General features: G+C 32.9%; 2 protein-coding genes across 2 annotated transcripts in view; one reads left to right on the top strand and one right to left on the bottom strand.

The window, feature by feature from the left end:
- The window catches only part of LOC129216809 (uncharacterized), a 101,652-nt gene extending 95,989 nt beyond the window's left edge, over positions 1-5,663 (top strand). Inside the window, exon 25 of the mRNA XM_054851026.1 lies at positions 5,297-5,663. Coding sequence (XP_054707001.1) covers positions 5,297-5,356 — 60 coding nt within the window. The 3' untranslated portion in view covers positions 5,357-5,663. The remainder of the gene's footprint in view (positions 1-5,296) is intronic.
- A 10,458-nt stretch (positions 5,664-16,121) lies between these two features.
- The window catches only part of LOC129216808 (integrator complex subunit 11-like), a 34,197-nt gene continuing 24,300 nt past the window's right edge, over positions 16,122-26,018 (bottom strand). The window contains exons 11-14 of the mRNA XM_054851025.1: positions 22,715-22,776; positions 21,629-21,777; positions 17,118-17,241; positions 16,122-16,258 (exon numbers count right to left, since the gene is read on the bottom strand). Of these exons, the coding sequence (XP_054707000.1) occupies positions 16,193-16,258; positions 17,118-17,241; positions 21,629-21,777; positions 22,715-22,776 (401 nt within the window). The 3' untranslated portion in view covers positions 16,122-16,192. The remainder of the gene's footprint in view (positions 16,259-17,117; positions 17,242-21,628; positions 21,778-22,714; positions 22,777-26,018) is intronic.

Raw genomic sequence — 26,018 nt, 5'->3', positions numbered from 1 at the left:
TGTGGAATCCCCCCCTCTCATTGTGTTTACTAAATGCAGTGTAAGTTTTTGTTTAAGATTAATTTTTCTATTGAGAGAGCAACTCCCTTCCACACATCGCCAATGACAACCCAAAGTTTTAAGACTTCAATTTCGAAAACGTTTCGAGAAAGACCCCGGAATTCCCTAACTCTTAACTCACTCAAAAATAGCTAAAATATCATTTAAGTACTTCGGGGAGTGAGATCCCCCTCCCCCCCCCCCTTCCGAACTCTTTCCTCTAAGTTCACTAAGTTTTACTTAAATTTGCGGTTTCCCCTTTTCATTACCGAAGATTTAAGAATTTAAATTCTAAAACGTACTGAGAGAAAGCCTTCGAATTCACTCTTCTTAAGTCTTCCAAAGATTACCTAAAGCTGAGTACTTCAGCTTTGAATATTTTTTGGAAAAGGAGAACCCCGAACCCCAAGATGGTCTAAAGTTGCGCTTTTAAGACTCCAATTTTGGAATTTCGCCAAAAGAGAGCCCCCTCCCTCCCTCTTGACATTGCCAAAGACAGCATAAAAGTTTTAAGACTTCAATTACAACACTTTTCGGAAGAGGGTCTCAAATGCTCTTTAACTTAAGTCATTTACGTATAGCCTCAAATTGTTTAATACATCAGCTACAAAACATTTTCATGTTAGAACACCAAAACCATCTCTCATAAATTCACCAAAGATTGCCTAAATTAGTGTTTTTAAGTCTCCAGTCTCCGATTTTTTTAAAACCTCCCCCTCCCCGCTTTTACATCATTAAACGTTCTGACTTTTACCTAAAACTAAAAAAAAGCCTAAAACTTTTTGACTTTTTAAGGGTTTGCAGAGGAGAAATATCAAACCACTCCTAGCTTCAAAAATATTTTCAATTCAGTTTTTCGATATTTTATACTGTAACCCGTGAGTAACCCCCCCCCCCCCACCCCGCCTTAGATTGTCCAAGATATCAACGTTTTAAAACCTCAGTATCGCAGGTTAATTTGCGAACAGATTACCCTCTTTGCAAGAGCAGCATTTTTTTCGCAAACTCGTGCTCCGTTATTTTTCTTCTTTCCTTTCTCTCCCCCCCCCCCCCCATATTCCCATTCTAGCGAGTATTAGATTCAATGACAGAATTTAGTTTTCTCCTCAAGTCTTTGTCAAAAATGCAGGAACGGTTGCCCATCGGTGTTTCCAACCAGCTTGAAATCCCCCCCTCCCCCCCCCCCCCCGCCCCCGATTATTTCCAAAATTTCCATTTTCATTAAAATCTCCAAAATCGTTGATAGTTTCCGTTTTACCTGGTATGTGGACGCCCTTTGATGTGCGAAAATATTTCATCTTGTCAGCAATCACTCTCAATTGGTGATGGATCTCAACTCTTTAAGACCTTTTAAGAGCGTACATAATTTTCATTTATGCGTGTAAACTTTGCAAAAAGAAAACACTGTAAATGAAAAAAACGAATGGATGATCGAAAATAGCATGAGAAAAGGCTAAATTTTCAATTAGAGCCGATTGCTTCGAAAAATCAGGGAGAATAGCGAGCAACTTCTTGGTCAATGCAGTCAGTTGGAAATAACAGAGCTACACCTTAAAAAAAGTCAAACGGCGCGAGTCGAAAAGCCACTCCTCCAAAAGTACGTTGCAAACAAAACGAGCCCATGGCAGAAAACCGAGAGAATGTCAATGTAAATTCGTGGTTATGTAACGGTCCAGTAATATTAAAGCATATTTTTCAAACACTCAATTTTTCTTTTTTCATTAAAAACTAAAAGAAAGTCATCGAATTTCTTTCCGTCCCGACCTCCGTCTCGGAAATTTCGTCAAGACGAAAATCCGTCCTGAGACGGAAGGTCTTGCACCCATGAGTCAAACCTCCATATATCAAAAAATTCTATATATATAAATCCCAGCAAATTTCCATGTCCATTAAATAGAAAAATTGTTTCTATACATCGAAAAAATCTCTAAATATCGAAAAAAATTTCAAGACATTAGTAGTTGTTTTTTTCTACTTTAGACGGTTTGTCTTATGAAAAATGAAGGTTAGGGAAGAAAATTATGTTCACGCTTCAGTAAAAGTTGCTACGAAACTCTTAAGGAATCTGAGGTTGTGGGGTGTGTAGATAGGGCATTGTTCCATTAAATTCTCCCAAGTTTATTTCAAATCTGAGTTGCAACCAGTAATACAGTAAAACCAGTTTCCAACTATCCCTATTGTCTGTTAATTATCATTCCTAGTCTTTTTAGCTTCAGTGAAGATCATTCAAGTTAAGTAGGTTGATTTTTTACTTTTCTCTTGATTATTGTCTAAACGAAAATCCCCTAATGTTGCAGATCAAGTTGAATTGCCGAAGAATGAAGATGCATGAAGGCACAAAAATGTCATCTTTGGTAAATTTAATATTTCCACAAGCAGAGTGCTGCTATTATGAGAAATCGGAAAACCGTAATATAAATTCTGGAATTTTCCCTCAAAACATGAAACGGCATTACAGTTAGTTGGTTTTTCAAAAACTATGCAGTGCTCAGTAAATGTTTCACTGTTAATTTTTTAATTATTAACTTTCATTTAATCCGATGCTCGTATAAATTAGAAATTGGGTTTCATGTGAAACTTATCTTTAATAAGTTTTAGGAGTTTTTTTATGATAAACTAATATTGTTTGTTTTTATCGAATTTTTCCTGACAACTTGCTATTTCGATATATGGAGGCTCGACTGTATTACTTAGATTAATATCATAAAACGAAACTAATTTTATTTTAATTATTATGTTGTTCGCCTTGTATTTAAGCTCTTTAAATCTGCGTGCTGTTCTCCTTATTTATTGAGTTTTTTGTGAAGGGGGGAATATCTAGTTCAAAATGTTAACCAAAATTTCATACATATAGTCAAGTCTTCATTCAACAAACTTCTGTTGACAAAGTTTTTTATTTAACAAAAGTTTCTATAGAACTTTGATTACAAAAGATGTTTACCTGCAATTTACTCTTTATATATTGAAGGTTAATTTCAAGCTCGATGGATAAAATTTCTTAATTTTTTCATTGTGTTCCCCCTTTATTTTTCTCGCTCGTCATATTTCCAGTCTCACTATTATTCATTCATTTTAGTAGGGTAATATTGGGTAAAATGTAGTAGTGGGGCTAAGTGATATGGTAAAATGTTTTCAGTTTTATCTATCTGGCAATATTTTAAAACTGTTCTTAAACATATGGTTTTATTGCAGTTAAATACAGGGTGATTCTAATTGAAGTTATGATTTCAAAACGCTTTAATTTAAATACTGGTCAGGTTGATATTTCACCAGAACACTCCTGAGGGATTCAATTGCTCAAAAAAAAAAAAAAAAAAAGTTCCAAAATGTGCTGACAGATGGCATTGTCAAGTTAACGGGAAAACTCTACAACAGGGATTCGTTAAACAGAAAAATGGTGTTTACCAATATGATACTATAAATTCCAAATGTTTATGAATAATTTATTAGTTAGTGTTGACAGTAAAGACTGATATAACTCTGAACTATGTGTTTCACACCCTATAAAATGTTACCTGTATGAATGTTGCGTCTATGGAGCTCATTTCGTATGTTAGGCATTAGCATTCCTCCACAACAGCAATTTGAATCCTGACTGCCATCTGTTGGCACATTCTGTAACTAATTTTTCTCCTTCTCCAAACAGAATCCCATGGCCTCACTATGTTCAAGTGAAATATCAAGTCAGTCGTTTTCAAATTAGGCCTTTTGAAACTTCATCTAAATACAGAATTTCCAGGTTATTATTTCAGAGCATTTTTAAGATTAATCGCAAATAAAATTACAGAACTTTCTACAGACGACCCCATCCTTAACACCATTTCCTTTTTAGCCTACTTTCCCAGTAAAAGTCAGAAAAAGAAGAAAAAAGCATGAAAGAAGGCTTAATGCATCTTAAAAATGTCGTGAAAAACAAAAAAAAAAAATCAAATAAATAAAATAATTAAATAAATATCGAAAAATTAAAAATTGGAAAGTAGGGTATTGAGATGGGGAAAAATGTCTGTCGGTCTGTCTGTCTGTCCCCCCTAATAACTTTTGAATGCATAGTCCGATTCGAACAAACTTTTTGTTCGAAAGATCTCGGCGAGGACACCTCAGTCCCATATTTCACTTTTTGATTTGAACTATTTTTTGTTTAATTTTGAACAGTTCAAAAAAACTTAACATTAGCGCCTACGGGGAAACTGAAAGTCAATGTAGATTCCGTACTTGAAGGCGGATTTATTTCAAACAAATTTTGTTGGAAATAGCTATTGACGCCAAACTCCAGACTCCGACTCCGAGAATTTAGAAGCACCCGACTCCGACTCCTGTGCCGATAATTAATCAGACTCCGACTCCCTGACTTCGACTCTAACTTCGTAGTTTTGGCAAAAATTTATACACGGAGGACAAATGACTGACTCCGATTCTTGGATGTTCGTCTCCGACTCCTTTATCCCAAAATGAGATTGACTCCGACTCTGCCGCTATGGTTTTAACTGTAAAATAATTTTTGTTGATATGACTTGTTTTTATTTTCACGCTAAAGTTTTAATTTAGGTATTTTCTACATAACGATGTGCGCAGACGATTTATTTTTTTTTGACAATGAAAAGTATTTTTTTAAGTTGACATTTTATTGTTTTTATTTATTTTGGTAAGTGCATTAATTCATTAAAAAAATTATTTTTGGCAACAGGGGAAAAAGAAACGTATTTTTTTTTGTTGATATGATGTATTTATTTTAATAAGCTTATTAATTTTAATTATTATTTTTTCGTTTTGAAAGCTGTTAAAGAATTTTTATTAAAGGGAAAAAAGTATTAGCTGCTTTGTTTAAAAGGTGCTGCTTTTTAAAAATTTTTTTAGCAAAAATATGTTTGAAACAATTTGCGATTTTAGCTATTTTTGAGAATATTGATCAGGTACTAGAAAGTAGTATGGGTATACGGGAAAGTAGGCTCGTATAGTAATAGACGGAACTTCTTGTTTAAGGATATGTGTATTACCTCTTTTAGAAAATTTACCAGTTGTAATATGTTGGGTGCAAATTTCTTGTCCATTTTCGTTCCATTCCAAGAAACCAAACATCCTATCACAATTCTGATTGAGAAAAACATAATTTGAATTCAAATTTAATTTTCTTTTTATTGGTAGTTTTGTGATTTTTCTTCTCTCCCAATGTAATAGATTGAAAAAAAAAAATGGTATTGTTTTGTTATTGCTATAGTCAAGTTATTCACTCACATGTGGCCTTTTTTCCTCTTTTCAGATCCTGTCACAGATGGACAACCCGAATTGCTCCGTCTCCACAACGGTGATCAACATTTAAGTCCCACCCTGTCAAATGTGTGCCTATTCGTGTTCATGCCCCTGTTTTAACATTCACACTGCGCGTGCCATATCTCATCCGCAAGCGGAAGGACTTTTCACCGTTTCGTGCACCGTCAAAAAACTTCTAGCAGAAAGTTGACATCGCTTTTATCTCGTGTATATTTTACAAAGCTTATGAAATGGATTGGTTTACGGTTCTCTTGTTTGTCTTAAAAATCCCTTTCTTTGTCTGCGATCATCCGCTTATGCTGTCTGTTTTGTTTTGTAACATTGAATCTCTGTATATTGCTTCATGACTCCTACGACTTGTGTATGTTTCCTAATGAACTAAAATATATTATGAAACTTTTTCTTTTGCATATTTGAGTTTCAATTTCGTGGCTATACTGGACTATGATAAAAATTTGACAACAAGCAAAGACTGCTACGTGAGGAGGGAAAAATAGAAATTCAGACAGCACAAAATCAAGTAATTAAACTCATAAAGCTAATACAGAGTTTTATTTCCAGGAAGGCATTTGTAGCACATAGCTTAGCTTGGGCGTCCAGTTCTGGGTTCCCACAAACCTTGAAAGGCAGTGAAATTAAAATGGTCTGGGAAATCATAATTAGTCGGGGAAATTTTTATTGTTTTGTGTAAAATTGGTGAAAAATTGTTTCTGCCTATATGTTGTCAGCCCTACCATTTGTGAAGATGGTGCTCCATGCTTACTTAATATATTAAATTTCACCACCTCTGCATGATGCACAGAGGTAATTCCTCAAAATGTAACGTCTCAATGCTCCAGCATGTGTACAAAGTACACTATTTTAGAAAGAGAATTTAAGAATTTGTAAGAAATGATGGTTATTCACTTGCAAGGCTTGATGACTTTATTTTACGTTCTCTCTTGTAAAGATTTTTTAAAAGTCCCATGGCACATCATAAAATTATGCCTTATATTTTCAATGCAACAATGGAGAGTGGCTTTCTGTTAAATTTCGAGAAGTTTCGGTGGTGCAAAGTTATGGGAATGATATGTAGAACTTCATTCATCATTACGCTCAATAATATTTTCCCTAAATTTGCTCATGAAAAATCAAATTCTTGTACACCATCTTATACACCATTTTAAAGTGGTTACAAATGCTACATAGTATGAACTTGAATGCAAGTTACAGAAAACAAATAATAAATGCCTTACGAACTCTTTGAAAATGAGGTTAAATTAGATCTATTCTTATGGGAAAGAAAATAGGAAAGGTGAGCCTGGAATTAAGGTACTGCAATAAAAATGAAACTTTATTTCCTTCCAAAACAATTTTTGGTTTTACTGAGTTTTTTTACATATATATTGGTTTGGTACATGTAGACCATGTTTCTAATTAATGAATGAAAACATTTTCAAATTTAATTCAAACCTTGAATCTTATTTTTTTTTTTTTTTTACAAAAAAGAATATTTATTTTCTATTGAAATAAGTATCTACTTTTTCAAGAAGGTCTAAAGAGGAAGGTGTGTTTGATAAAAAATCTTAATTTGATCATTTGTGTGACTAAAAATAAACAAACTTAAAGTGTATCATAAAAGGTTCCAAGAACTAGAAATGAAATTATAGCTGGACGTAAAATATTTTGCTGTGTAATCGTTAGCTAATGTCCTCAATTAAAACTTTGAAATTAGTATGAATTAGTGTTTCAATTAAAGAATAGCACAAAATTTACATTTTTTTCGTGTATATTAAAAATTACTCCACAATCATTAAATATATTAAGAGCAAAAGGGATTTCATTCTCTTTTCTTTGTTCAAATAAATTTCCTACTTGAAAGTCTTAACTAAGGTACAAGGGCGCCCATGTGCAAAATTTTAAGGGGGGTGGGACCTCTAAAATTTTCCCCATGGTTTAGCAGAATATTTTCCCCATGGAAACCGACAGGGTTCGTACGCTCCGGGAATTCCGGGAAAACCGGGAATTGTCAGGGAAAATGACACTGTCAAAAATGTCAGGGAAAAGTCAGGGAGTTTTCAAATTTTGTCCTCCAAAAATTTTTTTTCCATTTTTTTCCCAAGGAATTAAGTACCATGAGATCTAATCTTCGTTTTTATTGTGATTTCACGAAAAAAATTGTAAATTTTTATCTAAACCGACGCTGGCACTTAAAAACTGCGATCGAGAAATGAACGTTTTTTTTTCTTCACAACGAAAAATGCGCCAAAAGAGCGAAGATTTTCTTACATGGAGTCAGTGAGGGGGAACGCATTTCTTTCTACTGCCTAAAGTTTTAGATGGGTTGCCACAACATTCTATTCGGTTCAGGGTTCGTACGCTCCGGGAAAACTTGGAATTATCATAGAAAATGACATAGTCAAAAAATGTCAGGGAATTTTCCAAATGTGTCCCCAAAATTTTTCTTTTCCCAATTTTTTCCCAGGGAACTTGGTTTTATGAGATCTAATCTTCATTTTTATCGATGTATTTAAAAAAAAATTGTAACAATTTTAAAGCAATGAAAAAAGTGGCGACCCAAAAAATCTTCAGCAGCCGCCGTTTTTCAGTAGTTCCCAAGGGAGAAAAAATCAGGTGAACAGCAATTATGCACCAACTCAAAAGGAGAGAAGACAATTTACTGCTTCGGAAGCACAACCTGTAGATGGGGGAAGGTCGATCGGGGAAAATAGTTTTTTTTTTTTTTTTGATCGGAAAATCATTTCAGCTACGTGTGAAACGTAGTCGCCATCTTTGGTCATTCACAAGATAGAATGTAGATACGATCCTAAAATGCCTAAGTTTCTAAAAACAAAGCAGAATTGGATGTTTTCTTTAATTGAAAACTGATGAAAATAACAAAAAATGGTCTACAAATTGTTTTTCTATTGTTATTTAAAATAATTTTCTTGAGAAATGAAAAATTTTGTTCTTAACTTAATCTTATCCTCACTGCCTCGGACGCAAATGTGATAAAAACTTTTCAATGAATTGTAGTTTCATGAAGATTAATTATTTTTTAATTGTCTTCATGCGACAAATTAAAAAAGTTATTTCTTATTTTTGGGCATAGCCGCCATATTTGGTCATTCCCAAGATGGAAGTACACAAGACTTTTTAAGTGCCCAAGTTCCCGAAAACGGCATTGGATGTTAATTGCAATGCAAACTATTGAAAACAACACAAATTGTGCCTTTTTTTCCGGATAATTTGTAATTATTTTCTGGAAAAATGCAAAATTTAATCTTCATAACTTTTTTTTGTTTTAATTGATTTAGACTCTTATGTGCTAAATACTGACTATTTTGCTTTTATTGTATCCTTTTAAGGATTATTAATTATTTATTACTACTTTTATACTACAAATTCAAAAATCTACATATTATTTTAAATTTTTCACTTTGTCGCCATATTTGATCGTTTGCACAATGGAAGTAGACTTAAACTTCCAGAAACAGAATTGGATGTTTATATCAATGAGTAACATTGAAAATAACATTAAAATGTGCAAAAAGTTGTGAATTTTTGAAAATTAACTAATACTTTCTGGAAAAGAAAATTTGAAATTTTAATGTAAGCGTCCTTTAATATGTGAAAAAAAAAAGATTATTGGCATTGGCCTATGATCGGCGGATGTTGATTTTTGTTACTATGCATTACATGGTATGCCAATTGATGCAACAAGTTAACCATATTTATACTAAAATTTAGCTTTGCATTTTGCTCAATATGTTTTGTGTAACCTACTTATAAGAAAATAAAAAGTATTGTAAACCAAAAGTGGATGCTAAAAGGTTGCTGCAGGACTACAGCAAAACGCTATAATATTACGCGTGACATCAAAAAAAAACACTAAAATAAGTTGAAAGTACTCTGTTTTCAACAAATAGTAAACAAATTAAAACAATTTTGAACAAAATGTTTTAAAAAGACTTAAAATTTTGACAGAAAAAACAAAGGAAAAAAAAAATCCAAGTTTTTTTTTTTTAAATCTAAGGGGAGAAGTTTCAGTTCTTCTGCATTGCTACTTTAAACAATTTTAATTATTTTGAAAATATTACTATTTAAACTTAAATTTTTAATGAAGCGAGTAACCTGGAATTTTCTAAAAAACAACCTGGAAAACCTGGAAAAGTCAGGGAACTTTTTTTAACCAAAAGTGTATGAACCCTGACCGATTTCAGTACAGATTAGAGATATTAAAATTTGACATTTTTAATAACTTATTCATTAATGGCTGGAAAAGAAATTTTTATACATTTTGCAAAGAAAAAAGCATTAAAAGCAAGGAAGTTCTCATTTCTAAGGGGGGCTCAAGCCCCCCCCCCTTGCCCCCTATAGGGGCGCCCTTCCTAAGGTAGATTAATACCATTCATGATTACTTGCAACACATGCATATATGTTTTGCATAAATTAGTAGAAAACTCTTGATTATTAAGCACATAAACTCTTTGCAGGAATTATTTATTCTTGGTACATTATTGAACACTATAAAAGTTTTAAATTTTTAAAATAATTTTATTTACAACACTTTTAATGACTAACACCTACACATATGCATTTTATAGAAAGGAAATTAATAGTAATGAAATACATTTGCTGCGCACAATGCGATTGTTTCTTTATGGGCCAGGTCTTGAAATCGGAACTCTTTGATGATATTTTGAATGGGCCTCAGAAAAAGCCATAAATGAAATGCACAGGGTTCATACTCATTTTTAAAAGTAAAAATTAAGGACTTTTTAAGGACTCTCTCTCAAAAAAAAGGACTTATCGGGAAAATAACTAGATAGCTTTGTTTATACCATTTTAAAGTTTTCCCGGGGGGGGGGGCAAAGTATATGATACACATATTATATATATACACATGCACAAGTGCATCAGTTTCCAAAAAGCAGGGAGAGGCCCAATCAACTGGGATGTCCCATTATCAGTGAATAAAATTTTAAAATTTCACATCATAGTGATCCAAGAGGAAAATGGAGAACCCCCCCCCCCCCCCCCCCCAAGAAAAAAAGAGTTCTTAAAATCAAGCAGAAATGAGATGAGATCATGAGTGCCCTTTGAGTCCATGACATTCCAAAATTCAACAAAAAAATGGCGAATTAACCAGTTTCAAACATAATACGAAAGTTTTTCCTTATTAATTAGGCTTGAAATGATTGGGTAGTAATTAATATAATAGATAGCACATATTGTTCTTAAAAAATAACATTTAATTCTCAAATTTCAGTCATAAAAAAAGATTAGGAAAATGGGGATAGCTGTAGAAAATTAGTTGCATATTAAAGCATTATCATTTAGCATACATGATTCAGGGTTCATACCCTTTAGGCAGAAAAAAATTCAAGCACTTTTCAAGTACTTTTCAAGGTAAAAAATTTTGTTTTCAAGGCAATATCATAAATTTGTACTAAAAATATTGTATGCAGATTTCATTTACTACAAACACATAGAAAATAAGGCAATAATACAAAAAAGTATAGGAAAACAAAATTGCTTTTTCTACAACGAGAGACGTTTTGATGAAAGATCTACTGCGTTGAAAGTTTTTCTGAAAATGTTTGAAAAGTTTGGTCATAAAAAGAAGCAGATACTAAGAGGTTTAATTTTGAGGTTTTTCAAAGGTTGCAGCAGTCAGAGGTTTGTATATTTTCTAGAATCAGCAAATTAATACTTTATAAAAAAAAAACTTTCATAAGTGCTTTTAACTTTTATGGGAAGAAACTAAAATACCCAAGTTCAATGGCATTGCCAGAGAGGAGTTTTTGAAGTCACCCCCCCCCCCCCCCAGTTTCAACATTTATTTCCAATATCTATACAGTGGTTTATTACACTATAAGGGCAGTTAGGACAAAAACACTACCCAGAAAGTTATTTCAGTTTGCACTATTAAGTTCTAAAAATATCAGGTTTGCAAATCATTTATAAGTATGCAAATCAATTATTCGTATGTATTTATTAGCTGTTCAGCCAATAAGGCATTTCAACTGTCCTCGAGTAAATTTAAAAATTAGGAAGCAAGAAAAGTTTATGAAAGTCCACAGTCCAGTCTCTACACCTCAAAATATACAAAAGCAGCTTAAGCAGTGATAAATACTCTGAATGCAAACTTGAGCCTATTCAGCTTTCATTGATTAACTTGCAATAGACAATAAATGTGCAAGTTCAGATTTATAGAGCCATATTTCGAAATTGAAAAGATTCACAAGAAGTTGACATATATTATGACAAAAGTAGTTTTATTTTGGGAAAAAATGGGTTATTGTTGAAATTAGAATTTAAATTTAGAAAGGCAATAATATTCAGGTGTAATTGTGATTTGTGAGTTCATAAAAAATTACCTGAAAGTTTCAAAGAGCAAAATGGGGCGAGGGGGGGGGAATAATTTTTAAAACTAAGCCCCCTATTACTTGAATATACATATGTACAACAATAACTTTTGCTATGCATACAATTCATAAAATAGTTTATTAAGTCAAAATATTCTGCATAGAAATACCATGCCCAGTGCCTGTTGATAACCAGCAACAGGCACTGGGCCTAGCTAGGCTGGTACTGGTCAATTTATTAGATCCAAATGAAGATGAATGACCCTCGTTAAGCTATCTACCCCTTTGCTGATTAAAGCCTCTTTCAGTAAGCTCCAAGTACCCACAACCTTAATAAAGTAGTAATTTTGAACATTTGAGGAAAAGGCAGGGCCGTATCCAGAGGGGGGACCTGACGGGTCCCCCCCCCCCCGAAACCCAAAATATTTTGTACCGTAAAACAGAAGGTTTTTTTTTATTATTTATTTATTTTTTTTTTAAATTCCTAATGTCAAAAAAGGAAAATAAAGTTTTTTTTTATTCTTAATTTTGCTACTATTCAAAATTTATAATATTTTGAAGACATACAGAAAAAGCAGTTCTAGTGCTCATTAAGCCGCAAGGCACACTTGAAATTTAGACCTTTAATTAGGACTTCCTGCTCTCTTTCCCAATTCAATTCAGGGCAGTCCAGCGTTAAGGCAGGCCCTTTGTCAGTTCGTTGTTTTTCAAGTCTACCAAACTGACTTCTGTGCACTTCCTCCTCCAGGGGCGTGCACAGAAATTTTGGGGCTGTCACAAATGTCTTTTTTGGGCCCCCTCCATATTGTTTACCCATATTTTCAACCCCAGGTTTAAAAATATTGGGTCCCATTTAAGCTCGGTCCCGGGCCAACAGGTGTCCTTTCTCCCCTCTGTGCACGATCCTGCCCTCCTCCCCCTATAACTCTAGTAAAACTTACACTGTACCGATTTCGATCTGGGGACTCCCCAAAGGCTGGGCCCCTATTTTCCGATTAGGCGAATATCTTGTTACCTAGATGTGCCAAATTCAGCTCCTTGATACATCCTGAGTAAAAAATGCAAAAATCACGATTCTCGCGTTTTTGTAGCATAATTTTCAAGATCATTTTTGTGACTGATATGTTTCATGTCTTGCATTTATTTAGTGCCGAATTCAGTATCATGGAAGTTCTTTTGTTATTGCTTGTTTTTTTTCCTTACCTCTACTGCATACTGTTAATACCTTAAGTATGAGAAAAAAAATAACACTTATTCTACTCTCTTTCATTTTCTGCACTACTTGTGATTGAAAAAAAAAGTTTGTTTCGATAAATATTTCGTTGCATTTATTTTTTAACTTAAAACGGGTGTGTCTTACAAAGTTATAATCATTTTGTAAGACTGTACAATCAACTTCTGAAAAGTGTAAATAAAGACCTTCAAATAATTTCAACTGTTCGAGAGTCTTTGAAAATTATTTAAGTTTTTGAAATTCCTTGAAAAGTTCTTGAATTTTGTATCTTATCAAGAAAATAAAGTATGAATTGTCCAAATGGCCAGAATATTACTCTTCTGTTCTTATTTTCTGAATGTCTACACCATTTCTTTTAAACTATTTTGTAGAATTTTCATACTGTAGGGCTTAATTACTGTAGTACTTAAATGAAAAAAAAAGGGGGGGGGGAGTAGGGTTAGTGATCAAAAACAAACTTCACTAAAAGTCGATATGAGCAGATGACTGGGTGCTTCTCTTTTCTCCTCTCTCGTTTTTCCTCTGTCCATTAATTTCCTTTATTTGTCGAGCAAGCAATTTTTATTTTGTTTCTCCGGGGAAAAACTCCCGGACCCCCTGAAATTATGGATGTTCTACATCCGACTTAAAGGGACACTCTCCTGTTATCCTTACCACTACAAGGTGAATAAGAAAAACAATAAGAAATTAAAATAAAATAACAACAGTCCAAACAGTGGAATCATTAAAAATAGAGACAAAAAGTCTTCTATGTTAACATTTTTATGAGTTTGGTGTGTCTATGTATACTATATGTGTGTGTGTGTGTTAGGGCAATGTGCTAATCCGGGCCCCTCCTGAAAATAATTTCTGGATACGGCCTTGGAAAAGGGGAAAATTGGAGATATAGGGAGGTAAAAGTATAAAAACGAACACTACACGATTTCAAGTGAATAATCATAACACAACCACCCCTGTTATACACGTTATTTATTTTAGCAGACATAAAAAAATGATGTACTTATAAATAAAATTATATAAATCAACTTTATATTTAAAATACAAACTTTAAGTTAATTTGTTAGGTGCTCAACTGCTGAAATTTAAATTTTTTTTAAAAAATCTGTTATGACCAAAAATTAGGTAAAGATAATCATTCAAAATTGCAAAAATAAATAAGCAAATAATTAAACAAGACCAAGGTAATACATTCTTTAACTCTTTAGTTATTAAAATAAAAAATAAAATAAGCTAATCTGATGTAGCAGTGTCAAAATAACTACTAATTGCCAAAAATATAAAAATATTTACAAATACAAAAGGATTGAAACCTCAAACAAGGGAAGCAAATTTTCGCGAATTAAGTTTAATGTTGTCATGTTTCCCATAAAATAAACTTATATTTTACTGAAATTAAACATAAAATATGCTAATCTACGGTAGCAAATATGAAAATAACATCCGATTAGAGAATATATTTAAATATTTGCAAGATGCAAAAAGATTGAAATTTCAAACACGAGAAGCAATTTTTCGCAAAGTCTGAGTTTGTTCGACGTGGCATGTTTCCCATGAAATAAATTTGTTTTTTATTAAAATTAAACAAAAAATATACTAATCTAAGGTAGCATATGCGAAACTAACATTTGATTAGCCAAAATATTTAAATATTTGCAGGATGCAAAAAGATTGAAATTTCAAACACAAGAGCAATTTTCCGCGAAACCCGAGTAAGTTCAATGTTGTCATGGTTTCCAAATTAATATCTTTGTTAATTAATGAAATTAAACAAAAAAAATAAACTAATCTAAGGTACCATATGTCAAAATATCTTTCGGTTGTAAAAAACATCAAAATATTTACAAGATGCAAAAGGATTGAAATCCCAAACACGGAAGCAATTTTTCGCGATGTTGCATACTGAACACATGTTCAGAAAATTGCATTGGTGAAATACTTTTTTAAAACTTCTAAGCACAATTGATTTTTGAGAGAATTTAAGCACTAAGAAACTTTTTCAAGGTTTTAAAACTTTTTCAAGGTTTTCAAGCACTTGAAAATGAACTTTTTTTTTTTCAAGCACTTTTCAAGGTTTTTCAAGGGCGTACGAACCCTGTGATTAGAATGAGAGGCAAATTGAAGGAAAATAACTAAAATCTTTTTTCTTCAAGATATTTAAACTAGTGTTTTGTTATTATTGCTTTTGATCTGTTATTGTTACTAAAATCCTATTTCGAACAAATTTGCTATATCATACTATTTCTCGCAAGTTTGTTTATTTCTATATAAATTTAAATTTTGAAAGAGAGAAAGCAATTTCTAACTCCTGAGTCCTTGAATAAAGCGGTTGATGGAGCCAGAGTTCAATCTTGGCTGTATCACTCAATAATATAAATATTTTTATATATATATATATATATATATATATATATATATATATATATATATATATATATAATTGATTATCCTTTTTCCTTGCAATGGAACTCATAGTTTGGTTTAAAAAACTTCATATTATTTCACGATTTAAAAAAAAAAACTGAAGTTGCTTTATTTAATCTTTAAATTCCAAAAAATTTTACAGGCTGTAAAGCCTAACCAAAACCTTTAGAGATTCACCATAAATATATTGAAAGCTTTTTCAAATACATAAAAATAGTAACCATGACAAGTTTAAATACAATCAGAGACTGGGAGTTGGACCATATTTTTTCGATAGTCTTTTGCATTTTTTCTAAAATAAATTTAAGAAATAAAAATATTATTGAAATAATGAAAAAAATAAACAGATATAAAGTAGCATATTGTAAAAAAACCTTCCAACATTTAAAAAGATTGAAATATTTGCAGGATGCAAAAAGATTGCAACCTCAAACAAGGCAAGCAATTTTCGGAGAAGCACGTGTTTAACGTGGTCGGCATGTCTCCAAAACATACGTTTTCGGCACATATCGCGGATTATAAAGATTTGAAGGGGTAAAAACGAAAAAAATAAGAAAAAGGGGACCAAACTTGATACAGTGGTTAAAATATTAAGGAAATTTTCAGAAAATTAAGGACTTTTTAAGGGCTTTTTAGGGACCTTAATTTTGCTTGATGAAATTAAGGGTTTCTTAAGGGTTTTTTAAGGAAGTACGAACCCTGACTGGGAAAGAAACAGGATAAACATATTATTTAAAAATATTTTTACTGCATCTTTCTTTTTTGAATATTTACAATAATGATGATTTTGCACAAGGGTATGTTGGGCGAGATGGTGAAATGATTGTGGAAAAACATCCAGTCTTTGAAACAGAAGTATTTACAAGGCTCTCCATGAGTCTCATCCTTTCGTTTCACTGGACCACTTCTTGATGGCTGGCAACAGAAACTTGCCTAACTCTTCATCCTTGGAAGAAAGGAAAGATAACTATTTAAAGTTTACCCTTTCAATCAATGCAGAGTTGAAAACTAGGTTCCAACACACAGAACCATACAGACAAATTTGCATAAAATAATGGCAACTAGTTACAGGCACATCTAATAACATAAAGATACAGTAGAATACCTTAACGCCACTGATGTATATAATGCAATTCTCTATAAACCGCACAACTTTTGAGGAGTAAACAATAAGTTTAGTAGTTGGAAAAATAAAAACTATATCTTGCATCCGAAACAAACAGGCTTCTTTTGGGTAAATAAATTTGGAAACTGTTTTTCATCGTTCCACCTTAAGTCAAAGCTTTTAAAAGCAGAATAGTATTCAGAGTAAAAAATTGTACCAGATTGTCTATAAAAATGCAGTTGCCATGCAAACCAGTAAAATGCTCTGCTATGGAGCCTATTTATTAACGCATGATGATTAAATTGCATTATTTTAATCTTGATACTCAATTTAGTTACAACTAATTCTTAAATATATTGATATATCCTATTATTTTATAAATTTGTGAAATGCTCTATACAATACCAAAATCTTTACAGCACAAAACCTCTAGTCTTGATGTATGCATTATAACGGCCTTTTGCAATATTATCAAATGACCTATCTTAAGATCAATCGGTAAGTCAATTAAGTTTCAGATAATTTTCATTCATTAATTTGTTTAAAATCATCATAAAATAATCATCATTAAATGTTATATTAAAAAAAGATTCTATGACTGTCCAACCACCCACAACGCACTAGTGAGGTTTACACCTCTTGTTTTCCCAACCAATATACATGAAACAGATTGCATAAGCAAAAATATAAGAGAATCCACCTGATATCCCCAAGAGACGCAGATGCTTTTGGTGTCATCCTCCCCCACATCCACCTTGATGAGAACAGATGCCACTGTGATAGAACAATCCGGGGCCAGTTGGACGTTATGATTTTCCAAGAGGCTGCAATGAAACAGATGCAAACATGAAGTTAAATCTTTGTCAACCAACATGCACTGTCTGCTGCACAAGAAATAAAATTTATATAAACAAAATAGTACTTCAAGGCACAAAATGCTTTCAAAACCCTTGAGGAGAAATGAAATTTGTATCACAGAAGATATTTGGTCATATTCTTAGGGATTTTTGTGTGGTTTTGCAATTAAAAAGAATGAGTGATAAACATGTAAACCTGCTAATATATTTTCTATTTTGTGCAACAATTCTCATCAAAACTCCCCGATGCATTGCCAAGTGTAAGACTGCAGTTTCCTATATTACACATTGCATTGAATATTTAATATTTTTGTATACATTTTTTTTCCAGTAAAAAGATTTTTGCACTTGCTCTTGATTTTCGATTTTTAAGGTTGCTGAAGATTCAAATTCAATAAATATACAAAATTAAATCACATACAATCCAGATTAACAATTCATGCCTCAATTTTACCGACTTGTAACAATGGAGTTTCTATGAAAGATCTTCACTTGTAGATAAAGAACAATAAGTTCAATAACTGACAAATATATAAGTACTATATGCTTACCTATAGGTGCTTATACTTACTCAGACTTTTCATTTGTTGACAGATGCACTGAAAGATTAACCTTGTGGTATAATTTTTACTTGCGAGTTTCAGTTAATTGTAACTTTCTAATTTATTGCTGTTTGAATATTTTAAGCATACTCGAACTAATGTATCTTTCCAAAAAAGAGAAAAGCCTTTCCAGATTACTAATAGCAAACTAGTCAGTATTTTTTTAGATGAATGACAAAATGAAAATAGAAAATAATACATATTATTTTTAATACTATTTTTATTGATAAACTAGAGGACCCGACAGACGTTGTTCTGTTCAAACTTTGTAAATTGAAAAGTTAAAAAAATTCAATAAACTATCAAGTGTTTGAACCGTTTTGTTGAAAAAAAGTAAGTAAAACTAAAATGATTTAAGCTGTGCTTTGTGTCAGAATGCGTATATATTTATTACAACTTGATTTATCTAATGCCCACTGAGCAGTTGTTTTATTAACTATTTTTTCTCCCAGATTTGATGGCTTGTTCCTTCAGCCGTACTCAAAGGATAAAAAGCGTCCTCAGATATTAAGTGTAAAAAATTAACTACCCATCTAGAACAAACGCGAAATCCCGCTGCATTATCCCACATATGAAAAAGAATAAAACAATCGAAAGGATATCGTTTAAAAAAATGATAAAGGTAAAAACATTTCTTTGAATAAGCGAAAACCACTCATCCCCCACTGCCACTCCTGATGTAAAATAAACATTCTTTAACTAAAATGACTAAACACACTTTAAAAACGGAAATCAGTTCTTTGCAGTTTGAAATCTTTCGCCAAATAAACAAAAATACAATAAATTACATTAGCAGTAGCTTTAAAATGTAAACAAATGATCACGCAACTCTACTGTTGATAGCCAAAGTCGCCCAGCCTCCATGTTACTGTAATCCAGCCGATCAGTGAGCGAAGCAAACTCCAACCAATTAGCGGTCCGATCTTTTGAACGAAAACTTTTAAAACTTCATATATTGCCTAATTTGTTCTTCCCACCAAGGATCAAGATCTTCCACTGCACTGATCTTTTGTGTACAGAACTACCCTATTGTAATTTATCTAGGAGAAAATAAAATGTTTCGTCTTTAAATTCCATCATCTTTTCCTTTAATAATGTACTGATTAGTTTGATAACCCTTAAAGTATTCTTGACATTGGTGCGAAAACTCAGATGGATTTGAGCCGAGAAACAAATGTTGCTAGTTACGGTACTTTCTGATCCTTTGGTTAGGAAAACTTAATGCACTGATCCGGTCACATGGTTTAACTACGACGAAAAACACGCGTTTTGCGTGAACCTAGTGAAAGAAACTCGATTTCTTCCTGTACTTTTTTTTTGAAATATATCACTGGACCTAAAATCGTTGCTTTCAAGAAATGAAGGCTTCACTCTCTATCATTATCACAGTAGGAAATTTCATTACAAAAAGCAGAGCTGGCTTTCTTATTGTCCTTTGGCAACGGGTTAAATATTTATCTCAGTTCTCGCTCAACAATAGGTTAAAATAAATATTAATCATTTGGGAGATATAACCATCCAATCTTTAATTTAATTAATTAGCAAAAACGTTTCCGATTCAATCCATCGCGCTTCGAAACCATGCTTGCCACAACTTAATTACACACAAAAAATTTGATCAAAATCGGTCCAGCCGTTTAAAAGCCTTATGGTGACAAACATCCGCACAGAAGATTTTTATATACAGTCAAACCTTGATATCTCGAACCTCCTTATCTCAAATCCCTTGATGTCTGGAAACAAAAATTTTCCCTAGCATTTTCTATAGAAACCCCTATGTATTTTCCATAGTTATCTCGAAATTTATTTTTCGAAACCCTTGATATGTCGAAATGTTTGCACAGAAGCAAGTTTCAATTGTCGTTTTGCTTTGGCAGTTTTTATAGTAAAACCAGTTCCAGGGACAATTGCTTAACGTTTTTCGTCCCTTTTCTTGGAAATTTTGTGAACAGGGTATTGGAGCAAGATAATAGGGGAATGTTGGTATGAAGGAGGTGCTGTGTTTTCCCCAGAGTTTAGAATCTTTGTGCATTTCTCTCGAACATGTCGTCCATTTTGAGGAAAGGGGTTCAATTTTTCGTCCGTCAGTTTTCAAGCAAAAACGGAAAATGCATTCCTCATTTTCATCATTCAGTTTTTTTTTTAACTCCTACAAAATGGCTGCTGAGAACTTTTTGAATGTGAGGTTACTGGTTAAAGATAAAATTAGCATTTTTAAATTTTTAGGTGAAAATCCAAGTTGAAATTGTTGTTCATTTCAAAATCTCATCCTGTGCACTTTCGACAATTAGAAAATTTCAAATCTAGTGAAATATTGAAGACTACTTTATTGATGTTATTCGAAGTGGTCCGATAGTACATATATAAATGAATATAGCGTACGTGTGTGTAAATGTGAGAGTTACTAGTGTAATTTTTTAAAACCTTGATAACTCGAAAACTCAATATCTCGAAAAATTTTCCCATCCCAAGAGATTCGAGCTATCAAGGTTGTACTGTATTAAGATTTCTTCACAGCTGTACTTAAGCTCTAGCATTATATTAATGTTTCACGAAGAACATTTCTTTGTGCTGTTTCTATTTTTCAGTTGAAAATGATACAGGTTTAATTCTATCCAAACTCTAGTGACCCTGAAATTTTCAAAACTTCCAATCAAATAATTAATTGTTAATATGATTTCATTTTTGCTAATCCAAACAAAATAAACAAAATATACGCAAGCAATTTAGATTTAAAAAATAACTTAAAATACAGAAAATTCAATATTTTCTAGTTTTGATATTTTTTTTTTTTTAATTTTAATTTCTGAGATCTATAATTATACTGTAGTTGTATGAAAAAGCTAAAATAACTCCATTTGAAAAAAGAAAAATGCTAATCACAGTCTGGGTTATTATAGACTAGAGTTTATTTTGCCTTTGCAATTCACATTAACGATACATATTGTAATCAATTTTTTAATATATTTTTTTCAGTATCTCAGTACAAATTCTAGGATAGTTCTATTTCCAGTATGGGAAAAAAAATCAGTACAGTACGTGTACTGGCAAACTTAGTTTCGCAAATACTTCCCATGGAATAACTTGTGTACAAGTTACAAAAACATCGGTTCTGAACCAGTTTTCGGGTCCAGAAAACCCGAATTATTAATGGGTTCATCACCCTATACAAATTGCAGTTGAATAAATACAGGGTGGTTATAAATAAAGTTCCAATTTCAAAACTCTCTAATTTAAAAACTACTGGTCAGATTGATATTTCACCAGAACTGTCGTGAGGTCATGGGATTCATTTGGCTGAAGAAAAAATAAGTTTCAAAATGTGTTGATAGATGGTGGTGTCAGGTTAAGGGGATTAAACCCTACCTCAAGAACTCATTAAACAGGAAAATGGTATATACACCATAAAGATAACACAAATTCCAAACGTTTATGAATAATTTATTAGTTAGTGGTGACAGCAAAGACTGATATAATTCAAAACTACATGTTTCACACCAGATAAGATGTTATCTGTGCTGAGGTTGCATCTTCAGAGTTCATTTCACATATTAGGCATTAGCATTCCTCCACAATAGCAATTTGAACCCTGACTTTGCCATCTACTGGCACATTTTGGAACTATTCCTCTAAACAGAATTCCCTGGCCTCACTATGTTCTGGTGAAATATCAAGTCAGTAATTTTCAAGTTAAAGCGTTTCGAGCTCAGAACTTTAGTTATAATATCCTGCACTGTGGAATTGGATGTTACCTTTTGATTTTGGAGAAGATCACATCAGTGAGCCTGGACGCAGGGGCTCCGGTGGGATCCTCGATCCTCAGGGTGGAGGTGAAGCGAACCTGGTGAGGTACCACTCCTACCTCCTGCATGGCCTCCTCAGGCTCCATCAGCCGAATTTTCTGCAAAATATTGATGCTTTCAATAAAGCTCTAGACTAGGAATTCTGAACAGTAGCCTTTGGCTACCAAAGTCACAAAAAGTAGTACAGTGAAACCTGTGTAAGTTGACCACTTGTGGTGCACTACTTTAGTGGGTAACTTAAACAGGTGGCTAACTTTAGAGGCTTTACTGCAGCCACTTTTGGAGTTTTTGGTAGCCATTTGTTTTATGTTTTGTTATTTTAACTATGCACATACAAACACATAGTTAAAATAATTATTATGATTTTTTTTTTACTATCAGACTTGATTGCTTTTGAATTTAATAACATTTAAAAAACTAGAATTCTTTACAATTCTGAAAATTTACAGGTGAGTTTGAAAAAAAAAGTAATAAAAAGGCAATGATTCAGCATCTGACTTAGGAACGACTGCCTACAATGACCATGAAGTGATATTTACTTAGAAAAAAATAAATTCAAGGAACCTGACTTTGACTAAATGAGGTTTTGGTTAAAAGAGTTTTGGGTAATTCAGGTTCTACTGTACTTCAAGGGAAAAGGAATGAAGTAGTAGCAATGATAATCGTATTGTAGCAATACTACCTCGTAATGAAGCGAAATATCAGGCTTTTGATGTTCATAAATCTTTGGATACAACATCAAAAAGAATGATTACATCCTGAAAACATGGTCCGAAACGTTAGATAATGCTTAGAAGACGTGCAACATTAAAGGTGACTCTTACTAAATTTAAATAGAAACTGAGCAATAATTGTGATAAACTAAAAAGGTAGAGATCAGAAACATATACATTATACTTTTAAGAAAATTAAAACTTTTTCTATTTTTAAGAAATCTCCTGAAATGAAATACTGCAATGAACTGAATGACAAAAATATAATTCACAGCATTTGTAGCGCCATAATCTTCTGCAACTGATTAGCAGTGCTACTCACATTGTTGTTCATGACCAGCATGCCATGCAGGATGCTTTTCCGCTTCAACCCCCCAATGCCATCTGTAAACAAGAAAAGAGCGAGTTAGCTTCACCCAGAAATGCTTTGTAAACACACTAAACATTGGTTGGAGATGTATTAATCTTTACCAATAATAAAGCTGAAAGTCTACCTGGATCTGTGTGTGTGTCTGTCTGGATCTCTGTGACGCGCATAGCGCCTAGACGGTTCGGCCGATTTTCATGAAATTTGGCACAAAGTCAGTTTGTAGTGGCTCTCAAAAGTGTTCGTACACCTTGAAATTTTGTAGTGAAACCAAAATAGCGCAAAACTGAATTCGAATATGAAGTCCAATTTTTTTTCATATCATTCCTATGCCATTCTGAATAAAACCCATTAGTTTTTTTCAAAATATTGCCAGATTTTATTTTTTGAAATTTGTCAAAACACGAAGAGATAGAGAAAAGATACGCCACAAAAGTCATCGTACACTGAAATATTTTCGAATAAATTCATAATTAAAATTATCATACGTGGTTTTTTTATTATTTTTGCATTGTAATGATACTATAAAGTCATTTGTCTTTAATTTTTTGTGTATTTGTTCCCTAATATTGTGCTTATTATTTTAAAGTAGCAGGTATGCGTAGAAAACAACAAACACGATTCGAAATTTGATTTTTTCTCTATAGCCGTAAATTGGTTTGAAATGTCTCTAAATTGGTTAATTTATACCATTTCACAGTGAAGTGCTTGATAAAATGCTTTTAAGACAAGAATTGGATAGAAAACAAGGTAAGAAAAGGTCAACTGGTAAAGTTAACAAAGCGTGTTCGGAGGTTTACAGTAACAAAAAACATGAAAAATACACATTTCAGAACTGAAAAAGTTTCTGCAGAATTAAATAAAACATTTTACGTTTAGTTTTTACCTAAAATTGTTCGCCATGGTTTCTGATTAGCTGGATTAAATGGGACCTCTTCCCGCAGAAATTTTCTTGTTCGTGCAAAAAACAGTAAGCTTACGCTTTCCGTCGTAAAATCAATGATAAATAAGCTCAAAACGTTTTGGAACAACATCTTACTTATAGACGAAAATAAATTCAACATTTTGGGTTAAATTGTTGTATAATTGTAAGTGAAAGAAAAAAATGAGGAATTTAATCTGAAGAACTTAGTTGGATCGTTTAATCAGGACGGTGAAGGTGTTCTTGTGTGAGGGTGCATCTCAGCATCAGGACTTGGAAATTCGGAATTTTTTGACGAAATAATGAATCATGCTGTTCATTTAAATATTTTAAAAAATAATTTTAAACTATTAGTCCAAAATTTGGTAATCGGAAACAACTTTGTTTTTTATAAAGATATTGATAAGAAGTACACGTTCGCGTTTGGTGCCTCAAAATTTGTCCTTAAGCTTAGAAATATTTCCTCAATCGCTAGATTTAAACTTAATCGAACATATTTGGAGATATCTGGTGGCTAGATTACGAAAATACACCATTGAAACGAAAAGCGAACTAGAAACAGTAAGACTAGTAGTGCGGCTGAACACTTACTCAGAAATTGCACAAAAAAAAAGAAAGAAAAAACAATGAAATCTATTCCAAGACGTTTAAAAGCTGTTATTGTTACTGCATGATATTCTACTAAATAATAACTTAGTAAAAAGTTAGTAAATAATCTAATTTTTTTGGCATTTTTTCAAAGTGTACGAAGACTTTTGTGAGATAAAATTTCCGGCACTTTTTGGTTTTTGATTTTTATAAAATTAAGTTTTAATGTTTTTGTGATAATGCATATCACATTTTTTTACCCATTTATATTTTTCCCATGTTTTCGGTCATTTAAATCGTTTTTTTTTCCCATTTAGTTGTTTTTTTTATTTTCTTGTGCATTCCACGTTTTCCCTGCGTTCCCCTTTAAATTTCGCGCACTTTATGATATCAAATATGTGACTTATTCACTTTTCCCATCGTTTAGCTTTTTGACAATTTTTCAAGCGTCGATCCGATTTTTTTGCATCTTCTTGTCGGCCATTAAAATGGTGTAGCGTCCCCTTCCCTTCGTTGTTTGGGCGCAAACGCACTCATTGGTTCCCGCGCATCGGCGCGTACCCGGATCAGATCGCTCATTCGCCGATTCATTTTTTCCACCCCACTTCACTCTGCTTGCTGCTTCCAGTTCGAGCGGACGTGCTTCTCGCGGCTCCGTTTTCTCTCCGATGATGGCGAAAGAGATGGAATTGTGCACGTCGTCCGTTGACGTCCGTGGCTTTCCGCCTGATGATTGAAGACCGCAAAATGTGGTGAAAATTTCCTTTTTAATTCCTAAATATGTATTTAACCAAGAAAAGTAAAATTATATAAGCTTCAGTGCAACTTGTGATAGTTGCATTGGAAATGCATCACCTGTGTGTATGAAGGTGTCCGATGGCAGCACGCAGAATATACCTGAATCGAGCCCTTAATTAACGACCCTTTTTGATGATCAACATAGCTTGTGGTGACGATATGGAGCCGCAATTACCCTGATCCATTTTTAATCGTGTGATGATGGAGATTACCAACCGACGTGCCATTTTTTTTTCAACGTACATTGGCCTGCAACTGACATCTTTGATTATGATCCATCCCTGAATTACACCCCACCATCTTCAAAGTGAACTGTCCGTCCTCCGTCCATTTTAATTTGAATATTGCACCACCATCCGAATGAACTCCCCGTTTTTTTGATCTTTAACGAACTTTGCAATCCCCAGCTCCTTTTTTTTGAACTCTTAAGTATGTATTCTGCGCATGTGTTTTTTTTTTCCAAGTGAAAAATGTTTTTCTGGTGATCACCATGCAAAATTCCTGTCATCTTGTCTGCTCTGAAGTTTAACATGAAATAAAGAACATACGGTAAAGAATTTGTTTTTCCTGTCGTCCACACACACGCTACACGGGGTAAGTCTTTTAAATTTTGTTCTTTGGCATTCAAGGTAGTCGTTGATCTGAGGTTATGCGCGGCTGCGATGCTTCCACTTCCACGGCCTAGAATCGTTATCTTTTTGGTTTTTGAATAACTCTTCAAAATTAATCGTGCGCATCATGACAGTTTTATTTAAAATTTTCATGTAGTTTTGTTAAAAATAGATCATAGTTCTTATAATAAAATACCTATTCTGAAATATTAATTCTAACTAATGGATAAGAGCCTCTTTCATTGAAAGTCGTAGGTGTACGAACACTTTTGGGAGCCACTGTAGGTGTGCATTTTGAAGCGATTTTTTGAAAATTCGATGTGGTTCTTTTTATATTCCA

This window comes from Uloborus diversus, chromosome 2, assembly GCF_026930045.1.
Source record: "Uloborus diversus isolate 005 chromosome 2, Udiv.v.3.1, whole genome shotgun sequence".
NCBI lineage: Eukaryota > Metazoa > Arthropoda > Arachnida > Araneae > Uloboridae > Uloborus > Uloborus diversus.
Note: the sequence above shows the minus strand (reverse complement) of the source record. Positions and strands in the feature narration are given on the sequence as shown.